Source organism: Ochotona curzoniae, unplaced genomic scaffold (genome assembly GCF_017591425.1).
Source record: "Ochotona curzoniae isolate NIBS_2020 unplaced genomic scaffold, NIBS_Ocur_1.0 contig_2321, whole genome shotgun sequence".
NCBI lineage: Eukaryota > Metazoa > Chordata > Mammalia > Lagomorpha > Ochotonidae > Ochotona > Ochotona curzoniae.
The window spans coordinates 23,376,418-23,391,746 of record NW_024465421.1 but is presented as its reverse complement, the minus strand read 5'-3'; the positions used below and the strand labels follow the sequence as shown (position 1 = coordinate 23,391,746).

Here is a 15,329-nt window from a genome sequence, read left to right as displayed (position 1 = left end):
TGGTGGGTCTGCGGTCCCTTCCAGCCATGGTGGTTTCTAGAACTTTCAGAGCCCTAGATGGGGGCTGTCTCAGGATCTTAGCCTCCCTCCTTCTCCTGGCGTCTCGGGGTGAGTCTGGGCAACCTCTACCCCCTCCCCCACCTCAGCCAGAGGAGGGGGACCTGGAGTCAGCCCCTCTCCGCAGGCAGGGGAGCGCTCAGTGCCCACTGGGTGCCAGCGCCCAGCCGTCCTCGGGCCTCGTGACTGTCACCGCACGGCTCCTCCCCTCCCTCTGTCTCCCCTCACCCTTGCTCCAGCAAGGGCAGCTTGGGTCACACGCCTGCTCTGGGGCCACAGGTCACAGAGGAGGGTGCTGCCCAGCCCTGGGGGCAGGGAGCCTCCACTGCCACCCTTACCCCCCAGGAGGAGCACAATGAGGGACTGCTGGGCCTGGTTGGGAGGCAAGGGGACATGAGGCCCCAGTGACCCTGGCTCCAGGAGCGGGGGTGGGAGCTGCAGCGCTGTTGAGGGCACCCTCCTGGCCGCTGGCCTGACTCTCTCCCCTCCCTGTCTGCCCCAGCTACCCTCCCTGCGGCCAGCATCTTTGGTGAGTGGGCACTGGCCCAGCTGCCTGGTGGGGGGCCACGGGTCGGGCCACCTGGATGCAGATCAGAGGGAGGAAGGCAGGAGAGATGGGTCAAGAGCCATGGGGGTGAGGTGGGTGGGCAGGGGCTCAGTCTGCAGGGGGACAGCATGCCACTGCCCCGCCAGAGCCCCCCGCCTGTGGGCAGCCCCAGCAGCTGAGCCGGATCGTGGGCGGCCAGGACAGTGTGGACGCCGAGTGGCCGTGGATCGTGAGCATCCAGAAGAATGGCACCCACCACTGCGCCGGCTCCTTGCTCACCAGCCGCTGGGTGGTCACCGCCGCCCACTGCTTCAAGGGGTATGTGGGGAGCCCGGGCCCTGCCAGGCTCATGGCCCCCATGGAGGCACTGAGAGACCCCTTTCCTTCCAGCCACCTGAGCAAGCCGTTCCTGTTCTCCGTGCTGCTGGGGGCCTGGCAGTTGGGCAGGCCAGGCCCTCGGTCCCAGCAGGTGGGGGTGGCCCGGGTGCTGCCCCACCCCGTGTACTCCTGGAAGGAGGGTGCCCGTGCTGACATCGCACTGGCACGCCTTGAGCGGCCTGTGCTGTTCTCCGAACGAGTCCTGCCCATCTGCTTGCCAGACACCTCCGTCCGCCTCCCCGCAGACACAGACTGCTGGATTGCAGGCTGGGGGAGCATCCGGGAAGGAGGTGGGGCTCACCAGTGGCTGGGGGATGGGCACAGGCTCTAGGCCGGTCCACTGTGGCAGGTGGGAAGTCACGGGAGCCTAGGGAACCGATATGGGGTCATTTTAAGGTGACAAGCTGGAAGTGAAACCTCACTGTCTGGGGGCTCCTGTAGGCCACTGTGGGTAGAGGTGATGGAGAAACAGCCCCTAGATGGCAAGTGGGAACAGACCCCCGGGGGGAAAGGCTGTAGTTGCAGGCAGCGTCGCCAGGAGGCAATGCTGACGTCCCGTGGTCTTCAGGATGGAGGCTTGGAATACACCGGCACACGGGCCAGGCGCGCCGTGTGCTGGAGTGCCAGCATCTCACATGCGGCCTGCTCCTGGCCCATCCAACTCCCTGCCTATATGTTGGGAAAGCAGCAGAGGATGGCCCAAGTGCTTGGGCCTCTGCCTGACCCCGCTGCTTGTTCCCAGTGCCCCTGCCCCACCCGCAGATCCTGCAGAAGCTCAGGGTGCCCATCATCGACTCGGAAGTCTGCAGCCGCCTGTACTGGCGGGGTGCTGGGCAGGGCACCATCACTGAGGACATGCTGTGCGCAGGCTACCTGGAGGGGGAGCGGGATGCATGTCTGGTGAGCAGCCTGGTCCCCGACATCTCCCTCGGGCGAGGAGCCTCCCTCGCCCAGCTGGGCGTAAGGTGTAAGCCTGAAGGGCACAAGCGGCTGAGCTGTGCACCCCTGTGGGGGCATTCATTTCCTTGGGAGGGGTCCCCACTGCCGACGTACCCAGGGCCTACTCCAGCCTCCTGCTGGTGACAAAGTGTGTCCACTGCCTCACGTGGCTCCCTAACCCCTCCTCTCCCACAGGGTGACTCCGGGGGCCCTCTCATGTGCCAGGTGGAGAATGCCTGGGTGCTGGCCGGCATCATCAGCTGGGGAGAGGGCTGTGCGGAGCGCGACCGCCCGGGCGTCTACACCAGCCTCCTTGCACACCGCTCCTGGGTGGAGAGGATTGTGCCGGGCGTGCAGCTCCGCGGGCGCTCGTCCGGGCTGCGTGGAGCGCCAGGCCCGGGCTCCGTGGGCCACTGAGCGGAGCCCTGCTGGAAACACTCCGTCTACCTCTGGGGGCGCCCATGAGCCTTTGGCCACGGCGTGGGGGAGGAGCCTCGCCGGCCCCGCCCCGCGCCAGACCCCGCCCCGGCCCGGCAGGCCTTTGTGCACATAATGCTGATGATTTTTACACTTATTTGTAACCCTGTCCACGTGGCTTATTTATTCCTCCGATTGCAATAAATTATTTATTTCCTCCAATCGCAATAAATTTTTTTTTTCATCTTTATGCCTTTTGGGTCCAGTTAGGGATCAAATCGGGGTCCCTGTGGTTGGCCTGGCCAGTACAGCATGTCCACCCCGCCGCCACCGAGGGCGTGACAAGCTTCAGCCAGGCTGTCAGGGCAGACTGAGTGTGTGCGTGCTCGGTATTGGGACACAGCTCTGAAATACTCGTTTGTATTGTTTTCGTCACCAGGTAGCTATCAGATCACAGTCAACATGGTGGGTTGCTTTCATGAAAAATAAACAAACAACCCTCGCGGGCCTGCTCATCCGGGAAGCGGCCTGGGAGTGACCGATGACTCAGTTGTCTGCTGCAGCTGCGCCGCTTGGCCTGGCCCAGTCCCTGTGGGGAGCCTCCCTGTGTGCCCCACCGCCCCATTCCCTGTCCTCCCCACCCCGCCCGACCTGTGGCCTGCTCCCCACTCTTGCCTCAGCACCCCACCGCCTGTCCCTCCAACTCTGCTTTGCCACTCCCTACCCATGAGCACCCCTTCTTCCCACTGGGCTCTCCTCCTCCATCCTGGGGGCACCCCCAGGGCCCCCCATCCTCCTTTTCTCCCACCTTTCGCTCTTTGCCCTTCTCTTCCCCACTCACTCCTGCTCCCTCTAGGAGCCTATACATCAGCAACACCCAGGAACCACCCACAAGAGGCCAGATGCACAGTGGGGATGGTCTTGGGTGGCCCTGAGCTGGTGGCGGAGTGCAAAGGGCTCTTGTGCCCTCCGTGCGACCAAGAGACAGACTGGGCGGTGGCAAGCGCAGCGGTGGTCCCCACCTCCCTGGCCTACACTGGGGTGGGGGGCACGTCGCAAACAGCTGCAGTTGCCTTCCTTGGGAGCTGTCCCCCACACAGCCTTGTGGGTTCCCCCATCCCCAGGCTGTCACAGGTTAGTGGCCGTGCTCCCTGCTAGCAGCCTGGCCCAGGCTGGGAAGGACAACACCCTTTTTAGTCCCCTGGACCACATGTCTCCTGGGCTGCAGATGGAGAGCTCCCACATGTGGGCCTGTCCGGCAGCATCTCCAGCCCAGCCTACCCTTGGAGCAAACTTGACTCAGCTACCGCTCCCCCCGCTTGGCCAGCTCTCCTGGCCTGGGGGGCAGGGTGGGGACCTGGAGCCTGGATGACAGCTGCAGGCTCCAGCCCACTGCTCTGCCACATCACCAACCCTTCAGGGGACTTTCCCTCCCAGGCTTCTCTCTCAGAGCGCACCTGGACTCCGGAAAAACACGCATGTGCACACAGCACTGCCCTGGGGGGCGGCCCCTTCGCTGGCCAAGGCAAGGCCCATTCTGGAAGAGCAAAATGCCTGTTGCTCAGCTTCCGCGGAATTAGCCAACAGGGTAGGTGGTTTCCGGGGAAAGCTCTGTGTGTGTGTCTTCTGATAAAAGGATCAGTCAGCCATCGTCACCCTGGAGTGGGAAGAGAGCAAGTGACACGGAGGTGACTGTACCAGCAACGCCCCTGCCAACACTCTGTCCCCTTCCGGGCCAGCGTGACACCAGCTGGCTCCCGAGAGGGGACAAAAGGAATCCCATGGGCAGCCCTGTGAGGACTCTACATAAACAATTGTTAGGGCCCGGCGCGGTGGCGCAAGTGGTTAAAGGTCCTCGCCTTGCACCCCCGGGATCCCATATGGGCGCCGGTTCTAATCCCGGCAGCCCCGCTTCCCTTCCAGCTCCCTGCTTGTGGCCTGGGAAAGCAGTCGAGGACGGCCCAAAGCTTTGGGAACCTGCACCCGTGTGGGAGACCCAGAAGAGGCTCCTGGCTTCGGATGGGCATAGTATCGGCCCGTTGCGCTCACTTGGGGAGTGAATCATCGGACGGAAGATCTTCCTCTCTGTCTCTCCTCTCTGTATATCCGCCTTTCCAATGAAAAAATAATAAAAATAAATCTTTAATAAAAAACAATTGTTAACTGGGTCTGAGGTTGAAAACTGGTTCAAGAGGGTTTTTAACCACCTGCAGGAGGAAGCTACCCACCCTAGGCCAGGCCACAGGTGGATGAGCCCTCTGTAGGGTAGAAGCTAGGTACCCAATGACACTGGCCCAGATAGCACTGGGCAGTGCTGGAGGTGTGGGGGGACGACCCAGAATTTTGGAGGACACTCCCCAAATTTTTGCAAGGATGGAGCTGGGTCAGCCTGAAACTAGCAGCTTCTTCTAGGACACTCATGTGAGTGCAGGGGCACAAGCTTTCGCAGGCCACTAATAGGGAGTTGGATGGGAAGTAGAGCAGCCAAGACTTGAACTGGCAACCATGTGGGATGCTGGTACAACTCGCTGTGCCACGGCACTGACCAGAAGCTGGTTTCTTAACTTGGCACGTGAGCTGGAACAGGACCAGTTTGTTCTATTAGTGTCCTAGTCAAACTTCAACCTGGATTCAGGGGCTGCCCAGCTTGGGTGCCGGGGGCAGAACGTGCAGGGCAGAGACGCCCTGAAAAACCGCACAGCGGCAGGCCGGAACCCACTGGACGCGCCCCCGTGGTCTGCCGGAAGACCACCCGGAGCTCCATGGGAAACACCGGAAACAGGGCGGGGCGGCGTGACTGGTCGGCGCCCTGAGGAGGGCTCCGCGGCCTGCCAGGCCCAGTGCCCCTTAGCTGTGAGGGGTGAGTGGGCAGCAGCCCGACGCCTGCGCGTGCTTTCTGGGGTCCATGGATTTCAGTGTCTGCCTCTGGCGACCCCCAGACGCCCCACAGCCCCGGAGCGCCCCGTGCCAGGGCCGCCTGGCTCCGCAGTGTCCATGGGGGCCCACAGCACGGCTGCCCTGAGGTAAGGACAGCCTGGCATGGAGTAAGGAGGTGCTGGGTGAGGATCCGGCCCGGAGCGGGGGCTGTGTGAGGACAGGAACGTGGGGCGCACGGCCCTCCACGGGGTGTGCAGGGCGCAGGCCACGGCCGGTGTGGCAGGCGAAAGGACCCCTTGTAAGCCTGTGCGTGCTGCCAGGGTGCCCGGGGCTGGGGACTCCTTGGTCATAGGGTCTAAATGTTGCCCATTTCTCGTCGTTGTTGGAAAGTCTCAGACATATCACCATGTGAGGTGTGTAAGATGTGTGTCACGAGGGGAGTGTTGGCCTCGAAATTGCAATTTTAAAAAGGATTATGTATTTGTTTGAAAGCATGACAGAGCCAGCCAGGGCTGGGCCAGACCCAGGCCAGAAGCCTGCAGCTCCCACCACCCGGGTCTGCCACAGGGACAGGAACCAGCGCCTGGCCGCGCGGCCCTGCGGCTGCCGGTCCTGCTGCTGGGGCGCTGGGCTCACCTGCTGCTGGGGCGCTGGGCTCACCGGCCTCCAGGCCCCGGCGGCGGGCGCCCTCGCGTGGCCAGCCTGGCCAGCGCTTTCCCGGCTGACCTGCTTGCCAACAGGGATGAGGATGCCAGGTGAGGGTCTGGAACAGCAGGGAGGGCACTCTGCTGCTGCCCAGCTTGGGAGACCCATCCTGCCGCCCAGACGGAGCCGTTGGGCTTGGTTACCAGCCCCCCCAGGGTCTTCTCCGGGTGCCCAACTTGCAGTATTGCTCAGGTGCAGCTAGTCTCCACCTGGCAGCCGTGAACGCTGTGGTGTGGCCTCTGCAGGGCTGGCAGAGGTCTGGGCAGGGTTCCCACAGCAGCAGTGAGGGTTTCTTTTTTCTTTTTTTTTTTTTTTAAGATTTATTTATTTATTGGAAAGTCAGATATACAGAAAGGAGAGACAGAGAGGAAGATCTTCCTTCCAATGATTCATTCCCCAAGTAGCCACAATGGCCAGAACCGCACCGATCTGAAGCCAAGAACCAGGACCCTCTTCTGGGTCTCCCATGCAGGTGCAGGGTCCCAAGGCTTTGCGCTGTCCTCCACTGCTTTCCCAGGCCACAGGCAGGGAGCTGGATGGACAGCCGGGGTACAAACTGGTGCCCATATGCGATCCCAGCACTGCAAGCTGAGGATTAATTAGCCTCCTATGCCAGCCCCCAGAGAGGTTTTCTTTCTGGACTCCTCTGTTTGTCCTCAAGAGGATTACTTCATGAAGCCAACTTCAAGGACTGGATGTCCTGACTTATCAACTTTAAACTCTGTAGTTCTGTTTTGTGTTGTAAAGACAGTTATATATAGAGTTGGCAAGTGACAGGGACACGAGAGAGATCTCCCTCCCACTGCTTCACTCCACAGATGGCCTGGGTGGCTAGAGCCGGCCAAGCTGGAGCCAGGAACTTCTGGGTCTCCCGCAGGGTGCAAGGGCCCGGGTGCTCGGCCGTCTTCTGCTGCTTTCCCGTGAGCATTAGCAGGGAGCAGACCGCAAGTGGAGCATTCGGGACTTGAACTAGTGCTGATGTGCAACGCTGCTGTGCTGCACACAGGCCCTGAATTCTTTGTTTCTGAAATGCATCTTACTATCCTGCAGGTAGACTGTCAGAGCCTGGCAGGGTGTGCTCTGGGCAGGGGGACCTCAGATGGACCACATATCAGGGGGCTCAAAAATTAGAACAAGTGCATATCATGAAAAAGGTGTGTATGAATTTCATTTTCTTGTATCAAAGTTTATCTTTTAATTGCATTTCCAAAGACCTTTTCTCTGCTGAGTTGGGAAGCTCTGCAGCAGTTCCTCATACAGTTTGTATAAGAGTCATCAGTCCCAGGGGAATGAAGACTTGTGTCCACACAGACTCAGCCACCTTATTCAGAGCAGCCTGAGACAGACTGCCCACGTGTCCTGGAAGACACTTACACAGTGAGGTGTCTGCAGTCAGCGTGGTACCTCAACAAGCTAGTCCTCTGCCCTGCAGCATGGCATCCCATGTGGGCACCAGTTCATGTCCCAGCTGCTCCCCAGCCAGCTCCTTGTGTATACCCTAGAAGTGGGGCAGCAGAGGATGGCCCCAATCCTCAGGACCCTGCACGCATGAGGTATTCCTGGAAGAAGTTCTGGCTCCTGGATCCAGGCCAGCTCAGCTCTGGCCGTTGTGATCACTGGGAGAATGAGCCAGTGGGTAGAAGATCTCTCTGTTCTCTGTAACTCTGCCTTTCAAGTACAAACAAACAAGTAAGCAAAGCGAAGTGTCAATAGAATGAACTCGGCCTTGGCTTCTTAGCCAACACTGGGGGAGGGCCCTGGCCCACCGGCTGAGGTGGGGCACAGCTGCTTACACCGAGAGGCCTGGCCCAGCCTTGGAGGAGCCCGACACCCCTCAGTCAAGCCGAGTTACCAGACCCCTTGCTCCCCGTGGGCAGCTCAGGTGGTCAGGGTCCCAGCCTGCCCTGGGCCAGTGGGATGGGGAGTAACCCTGAGGCACTCCGCAGTGGGTTTCTCAGGCCCCAGGAATGCTGAGCAGGGCCCTGGCCAAAGACACAGCCCCCTGCCCGGAGAGGCAGCTGCAGGCTTCGGGCTCCTGGTCCCCCGGCAAGGAGGCCTTGGTGACTGCTGCTCTCGTCCCCAGCCCACAGGGAACAGGCCCCCTCGCTGGGAGCTGTTGAACTGCTTGAGGGAGCAGCTGGCCTCAGTGAGACCCCTGGGCCCCCAGCCAGCACTCCCCTTTCCCTTGTCCGTCTGTCCGGGCAGCTAGAAGGAAGGAGCTGAAATGGCCGTGAAAGCCGCAGTGAGCTTCCCGGCATCCAGCTCGGCTGAACAGGAACCACAAGCCCTTTGTCTGCCTCTTCCCGCTGCCCTTGCCCAGGCCAGCTGCTATTTGCCAAGGGCTTAGGTGGCCGTTCCGGCTCAGCTACCCCTTCCTGTGCTCGGAGGGAAATTCTCCCAGGCCACCCTCCTCCCATGGCCTGGGAGTGCCAGCCCTTGGCTGGACTATGCTGTGCAGGAACTGGGGGAAGGGGGTTAGTAGGCAGTGGGGTGTCGGCTGTGGGCACCTGAACCAACCTCAGTATGGTACAGAGTGGTACGTGGCTCAGAACTGGGCTGCCTGGGGTGGGGTCTGGCCTCATCCCCACTGCTCCGGGACTCAGGCAAAGTCCCGCCCTAGCTGACCATGTCCACGGTGGTAGAGTCGGGCCAGGAGCCATGCCAGCCTCAGGGTTGTGAGGTCTGGGGCTGGGCAGCATGGCCTGTGGGTGTCCTGGTGAGAACCTTCCAGGCAGAGTCCACCCTCCCGTGGAAGAGGCATGGGGCATGGCGTGCGATGCATTCCCCAAGGGTTCGCAGCCTCTCCCTTGCAAGGCCCTTGTGTCCAGCCTCTGCCCATGTCAGTGCCTCAGTTTTGGACTGGTGCCATCCTGTGGGTGACCGTCTGCCTGCTTGCTCGATGCCCATGCTGGTGGTCACGGAGAACGGCAGCATGCTGAGGCCCGTTTGTCCAGGGTCTATGGACAGGAACACAAACAGTGTTTCTGGACAGGAGGGCTTCCGGAGTGCTGCCAGAGCTCCTGCCAAGGCCCCACTCAAGGTGGATGTGGCCAGGCAAGGCCCAGGTATAAGTGGGCAGGCTGAGAGCCTCAGACACTTGGCACAGGTGAGCAGGAGATGGGGAGTGCGTGCTGGTCCGTGGGACAGGGCTGTGGGGGGCGCATGCTGATCCGTGGGACGGGGCTGGGAGAATGCGTGCTGGTCCATGGGACAGGGCTGTGGGGGGCACGTGCTGCTCTGTGGGACTGGGCTGGGGGGGCGCGTGCTGGTCCGTGGGACTGGGCTGGGGGGGGCGCGTGCTGGTCCGTGGGACAGGGCTGGGGGGGGCGCGTGCTGGTCCGTGGGACGGGGCTGGGAGAATGCGTGCTGGTCTGTGGGACGGGGCTGGGACGGGGCTGGGGGGGCGCGTGCTTGTCTGTGGGACGGGGCTGGGATGGGGCTGGGGGAGTGCCTGCTGATCCATCTGCAGCCTGAATCGGAGCAGGGTAGAGAGGGCCCCTCATTGAGCAGGGTGTGTTCCAGGGCTACCTCAGACTTTGGGAAGTGTCGGCGTCAAGTGAGTGCAGGGTCCCTTGATTAAGATTGGCAGAGAATTTCCTAAGAGTGACATCAGAGGTGGCCCTGAGCTCTCGTCCCTCCAGGGCAGTGGTCCAAGCTGCCCACATGTGAGACTGGCCCCTTCTTCCGATGCCCTTGAGACCTGTGGGAAAGAAAGTGTCCCTCCCCCAGCCTCACTGTCTCTTCCCCTGCCAGACTCCTGCCCACCTCCACCTTGTGTGCCCACTGCCTGAGGCCTGGCCCGAGCCCCTCGAGCCATGCAGCGACTCCTGACCCTGCTTCTCCTCACTGGTTCTGCGTGCTGTGCCCAGGGTAGGTTCCCAGGCTCCAGGGGCTTCCCCCAGAGGGGCTAGAGGTGAGAGCTCACCCCAGCTCCCTGTGTCCTGCTCTGCTGCCCCCAGAGATGCAGGGCCCTGGCGGCGGCTCCTACTTCTACGTTCGGGGAGAAGAGCAGGGGGAGCTTCGGGGCATCCGGGTCTTCGTGGGGCTGCTGGGCCTCATCAAGGGGTGAGTGGCACACTGGCCTGCACTCTAGCTTCCCTGGGGCCCAGAGGGCAGGCTGGCCTCACATCCCTGTCTTCCCCAGCTCCCTGGCCAGCCCTGGCCAGGCCACCAAGGTCTGAGAGTGCTGGGAGTGCAGGCCCTGGGGAGGTGGTGCTCAGTGGGCAGACACCTGCTCAGGTGAGCCAGGCTGTGAGGGCTGCCACCTGCTGTCTTCCTGGGTGGCAGCTCTGCCCCACCAGCAGGCCATCTGTGCTCAGTGTTGCCTCACCCAGCAAATCAAGACTAGTGCACCCGGCTGATTTCAGAGAAACAAGGAATCCTTTCTAAGCAAAAATTTATTTATTTAAAAAGGCCGAATGGCAAAGAAAGAGGAGAGACAGAGAAGACGTTTTCCCGCTCGCTCATTCCCCACACGGCTGCAGTGGCTGGGCCAGGTTGAAGCCAGGAGACTGGAACTCCCTCTGGGTCTCCCATGTAGTGGCAGGACCAGGTACTTGAGTCATCTTCCACTGCTCTCCCAGGAGCCTGAGTATGGGGCGGCCAGGGCGAGCTAGTGCCACTGTGCCGCAGCGCTGACCCAGGATCACTGGTTAGTGTGACAGTGGCATGTGGCTGCACTTTTGCCCTAAATGTTCATTTGCAGCTCAGCAGTACCGGGCAGAGGCCCTGCAACAAGATCGTCATTTATCTGAAATTCAAATTAAACTGAACCCGGGTCTTTTCTGCTGACTGTACTTGTAAGGCTTCTGAGAAGGCCAGAGCAGGACCAGGACACTGATTAGGACTAGCTAGGACCTCGGCCCCCAGAGGGCCTCCCGGGGCCACACCAGCACAGCGCAATCTGACTTGCTGGTCAGCTCCGGTCAGGGTCCGTCTCTGGTTCACTCAGCTCTCAGAACTCAGTGCAGCTGCTGTGGCTTCCCTCTGGGTGCACAGGGGAGGGGGATCCAGAGTGGGGAACAGCTGGGCGAACCAGGCATTGCCGCTCTGCAGCCACCCCGGGCCCGCCGGTGTTCTGGGGGACGAGGAGGCTGAGCCCGGCAGAGGCAGGGCTCCGAGTACTCCGCGGGGCCGGGCAGGCTGCCGCTGACCCCGCTCCTTTCCCAGCGTGCAGCTGCAATTCGGACGCCACTGGAGCGCGCGCTATGGAGCGCCTGGCGGCCACGCGCACGAATTCCTGCTGCAGGCGGGCGAGCGAGTGACCGCGGTGGAGGGCAGCGCGCGCGCCTGCATCCGCTACCTGCGATGGACAACCAGCAGGGGGCGCCAGGCTGCCTTTGGGAGCCCGGGCGGCCGGCTCTTCAGCTCCCGGGCTCCAGTCCCAGGGCAGCAACTGCTGACTGCCAACGGCCAGCACCGGTTCTTATGTCTTTCGGGAATCGGCTTTAAGTGGGGATTCGTCCAGGAGGCTCCCACCCCGGCGTCCACCGTAGCATCCACTCTGTCACCCACCACTGCTCCTAGGCCAGAGATCTCCCCAGTGTCCACCCTGCTGTCCACCACAGCCCCAAGCTCAGCGCCCACCCTTACGTCCACCCTGCCACCCACTGTGTCCCCCACCCCTGCATCTACCCTGCCATCTATGGTGGCCCTCAGCCCAGCGCCCATCCCTGCGCCAACTCTGCCATCCATGGTGGACCCCGGCCCAGCGCCCATTCCTGCATCCACCCTGCCATCCATGGTGGACCCCGGCCCAGCGCCCATCCCTGCGCCAACTCTGACATCCATGGTGGACCCCGGCCCAGCGCTCATTGCTGCACCCACCCTGCCATCCGCTGTAGCTCCCAACCCAGTGTTTCCTGTGGCACCCCATCTTCCAGCTTTGTGCCCACCCCTCTGTTTACTCAGAGGACATGCAGCCCAGGCCCAGGGTGTGCCCTGAGTCTCTGCTGCTGGAGCCCTGCCCTCTGCCCCTTGGACCTGGACAAGCAGATGTCCTGGGCAAGAGGCTCTGATCCCCACGCTGAATAAAGCATTTGCCCCAGAGTGAGCCTGGTCCTTGTCAGTCCTGGGGTGAGGTGGAGCTGCCCCACCCCTAGAAGGAGTTGGGCTGTGTGGTCTGCCCCCTCCCACTGAGCACCCACCAGGGTACTCTGCTAGGATTCTGGGAACTCCTGTGCTGGCCTTGAGCCCTGGGACCTCTCATCCCCTATCTGGCATCTAACCTGCCTCTCCTCCATCCTGCCTGCCTTGCATAGCATGGACACTCGGGACACTGTCACTTGTCCAGGCTGCCTGGGGATCCTTGATGGTCCCTGATGCTGCCAGTCTGCACCCCCAAGTGCCAGCCCGACTGTGCCAGGCACAGGGGTTCATCAAGGGGAGGATCAGACCACACAGCCAGCAGGGTTTTTTTCCGGACTTTTCAAAACTTCTTCATGAACACCTGTGTTAAACGCTAACGCATCCCATGGCAAGTGTGAGGACAAGCCCAACTCTGAAGTGATGAGCCTCAGGCTGTCTGCCACGAGGTCACAGGTGCTGCAGGTGTGTGAGGTCACAGTGGTAGCGAGCTAGGGATTTCCAGTACAGAATAACAAAAACAGATGGCTTCCCCCAACCCCACTCATGGCATTGTTGGGATTTGTCTGCAGACCTTAGTTGAAGGGGCTGTCAATCAGTTTTGAAAAATAAGCTAAGGGGCTGGTGTTGTAGCAGAGTAGGTAAAGCTGCAGCCTGTGATGCTGTCCTCCTGAGAGGACACCTGTTCAAGTCCCGGATGCTCCATTTCCAATCTAGCTCCTCCTTAAATTGCCTGGGAAAGCCACAGAGGTTGGCCACGCGCTTGGGCCTCTGTACTCAACGTGGGAAACGCAGATGAAGTGTCTGACTTAAGCCTGGTTCAGGCCTGGACATTGTGACCATTTGGGGAGTTAACCAGTGGATAGAAAACCTCTGCCTCTCCAATTCTGCCTTTTATATAAATAAATACATCTGAAAAATAATCTAGGCTGAACTAAAACCAGAGAGGAGAGAGGTGCAGAGTGCACCCCAGGCAGAAGGAAGAGGGGTGGCTGTGTAGTCACCACCTCCCCTGGGGCTCAGGGCCACTTCAGTGTGAACCCAGTGCTGCCACTCACTACCTGCATGACCTGGGCTGAGCCCCCTGGCACTGAGTCTCCTCCCTTTGTTCCATTCTTGGACTTGCAAGAGCTGTTCTGAGTCGCCTCTGGCTCTCACCCTAGCCCTAGTTGACCCCTTGGCCACCACTTCCTCCAGAAAGGCTTCCCTGAAGCACACCCCTCCCCTAGGTCTCACTTCCGAACTGAGTGTCCGTGTTGGACTGCTAGCATCCTCATCTGTCCCCACACGGCAGCCAGCCCTGGGGTGCCCAGCCCTGTGTCATCATTCACCCCGCCCTGTCTCAGCTCTGTCCCCCGAATCCCAGCCTGGGAGTACACCCCATCCATGCCCAAGGACTACGCCTGCACTTGCTGGTCCCACAGAAGTTTTATTGCCCGGTGGGAATGGAGTCAGCACTCGACCCAGTTTCCCCCAAGCTTGCCCCTGGCAACTGGGCAGCTGCATTCATTGAAGGGTGTTGTTACAAGTTGGGGCAGGGAGCGACTCTGGGGGCAGTATGCCCCACTTAAAGCCGATATTCTTGAAGCCATTGAGAGCCAAAAACCCAAAGAAGCCCTGGAGCACCTCCCCATCCTCACTGGGAAAGGCGGAGAAGGGCTTGCCCACCGACTTGCCGAACTGCACACAGTGGTTGTGGTTGGTGCACACATTCAGCATCCAGAGCTTGAGCAGGTGCTTGCCGTGGACGGCCGTGATGTGTTCTCCAGAACTCAGGTGGAACTCCTGCATGTTCCGCCCCAGCGACCCATATGTGGCATCCCAGACACACCCAATCTTCACCTGGATGCTGGGGGACAGGCACAAGTCCCTTGGGCTGGGGTGGGGAAGCCCCTTGTCTGTGCCCTGTGACCCAGTCGCGAGATGGTTTTGCCCTCTGGACACTTAGCCTCTCCGGACTGTTTCTTCTTCTGGGACGTGGGTGGGGCTACTGGGGTGGTGGGGAGGGGCAGTGCCAGGTTGCCCGGACCTTCCGCAGGTGCCAGCGTGTTGCTATGTTCCAGAGCCCACCGTCCCTAGCCAAGTTCAACTTCCTGCATCAAATCACTAGCAACAGAGCAGGTCACAGGCCTGAGAGATGGGGGTTGGCCCGGCACCAGCTCCCAGTGCCCTCCCAACCCGCCCGGCTGGGCCTTACTCCGCACCTCCTCACCTGGGGCCGTCCAGAGCCTCCCCTCCCCCCCTCCACAGCTTGCCCCGGCACTCTGCTCTGCCCCCTTTGCAGCTGTCCCCGGCAGGAGCCCTGAGCTGGGACACCCCCATCTGAGGGCCACGCCCCGGGTTTCTGTTCCTGGTGACCCCTGTTCAGTCAGCAGTCCACTCTGCTCCTCAGCCCCTTTCCTTTTTGTCTCTGACTGGATGTGGAGTTGGCGGGGTGTATGGGGGTGCTCCCCACAGCCCCTTGAATATCCCAAAAGGCATTGGGCACTTTTGGGGAAGGAGCTAAGTTGGTGTTGGAAGGCAGTGGGAAGCTCCCCGACCCTCGAGCGTCCCAGAAGGCACAGTGGGGCTTCAAGGGGTGTTAGCAGGAGAGGCAGGCTGTAGGCTGGGTGAATGGGAGTTGGGGGTCGTGGGGGTAGTGACCCCAGGGCCACTCACCTCTGAATTTGGCCCAGAAGATTTGTCGTGATTCGAATCGCCCTGACCTCATTTTCATAGTCATCGAAGGTACTGAAAAACTCGCCTGCTTCGTGTCCGTATAGGACTACAAGGGTGAGAACCAAGGGGGGCCTGCCAGTCACATGGGGCAGGCATTGTTGGCAACTGTGTGGGGAGAGTGCCCACCAGAGGGATGGACCCACTCACCCTTGGCCCGAGAGACAGGGCTCCCCAGGAGTGCGAGGGCCAGCAGCAGGTACAGCAGCATGGTGTCCGGGGCCTAGCCCGAGGCTCTGGGGAGAAGCAGACAGGTGGGTGACCCAGCACGCAGCTGGCCATCCCGGCTCAGCCCTGTGCCGGGCCGTACCTGGCTAACAGTCTGTCCTGAGGAGTCATGCTGGGACAGCCTCCGTCTGCCCCTTTATACCTGCTCAGGCTTCTGGCCCTCATCCAGAAGGAACAAGGGCCACTAAGGCACCAGGAAGGAGCTGGGGGTGCTTCCTGGGGGAGTCCCCGAGCCATCCTGAAGGAGGCTCCCGGACACACCATGTTTGCTATCTTGGCCGTGCTACCTACGGGACCACACAGGGCTGGTGACAGGCACGACACTGTCACCTCTGGGCCGTCTCGTCAGCACCTGGGCTGACCTTAACTCCAGAGGCCTTCC

The 15,329-nt window shown here is 61.1% G+C and overlaps 2 protein-coding genes and 1 long non-coding RNA gene across 3 annotated transcripts; 2 read left to right on the top strand and 1 right to left on the bottom strand.

The window, feature by feature from the left end:
• Positions 1 to 685: 685 nt before the first annotated feature.
• On the top strand, positions 686 to 2,379 carry LOC121151895 (brain-specific serine protease 4-like). The gene is made up of 5 exons (XM_040973748.1): positions 686 to 691; positions 753 to 922; positions 995 to 1,272; positions 1,725 to 1,882; positions 2,117 to 2,379. The coding sequence occupies exons 1-5, from the start codon at positions 686 to 688 to the stop codon at positions 2,336 to 2,338; spliced, it is 834 nt and encodes a 277-aa protein (XP_040829682.1). The 3' UTR covers positions 2,339 to 2,379.
• Positions 2,380 to 5,274: 2,895 nt separating this feature from the next.
• Positions 5,275 to 9,954, top strand: LOC121151769. Its single transcript, XR_005883207.1, has 3 exons — positions 5,275 to 5,361; positions 9,674 to 9,790; positions 9,880 to 9,954. It is a non-coding gene; the product is annotated as an uncharacterized LOC121151769 (long non-coding RNA).
• Positions 9,955 to 13,423: 3,469 nt separating this feature from the next.
• LOC121151764 (zymogen granule protein 16 homolog B-like) lies at positions 13,424 to 15,060 on the bottom strand. Its single transcript, XM_040973556.1, has 4 exons — positions 15,030 to 15,060; positions 14,870 to 14,955; positions 14,663 to 14,768; positions 13,424 to 13,853 (listed from the first exon to the last, which is right to left on the bottom strand). The coding sequence occupies exons 2-4, from the start codon at positions 14,928 to 14,930 to the stop codon at positions 13,511 to 13,513; spliced, it is 510 nt and encodes a 169-aa protein (XP_040829490.1). The 5' UTR covers positions 14,931 to 14,955; positions 15,030 to 15,060; the 3' UTR covers positions 13,424 to 13,510.
• Positions 15,061 to 15,329: the final 269 nt, after the last annotated feature.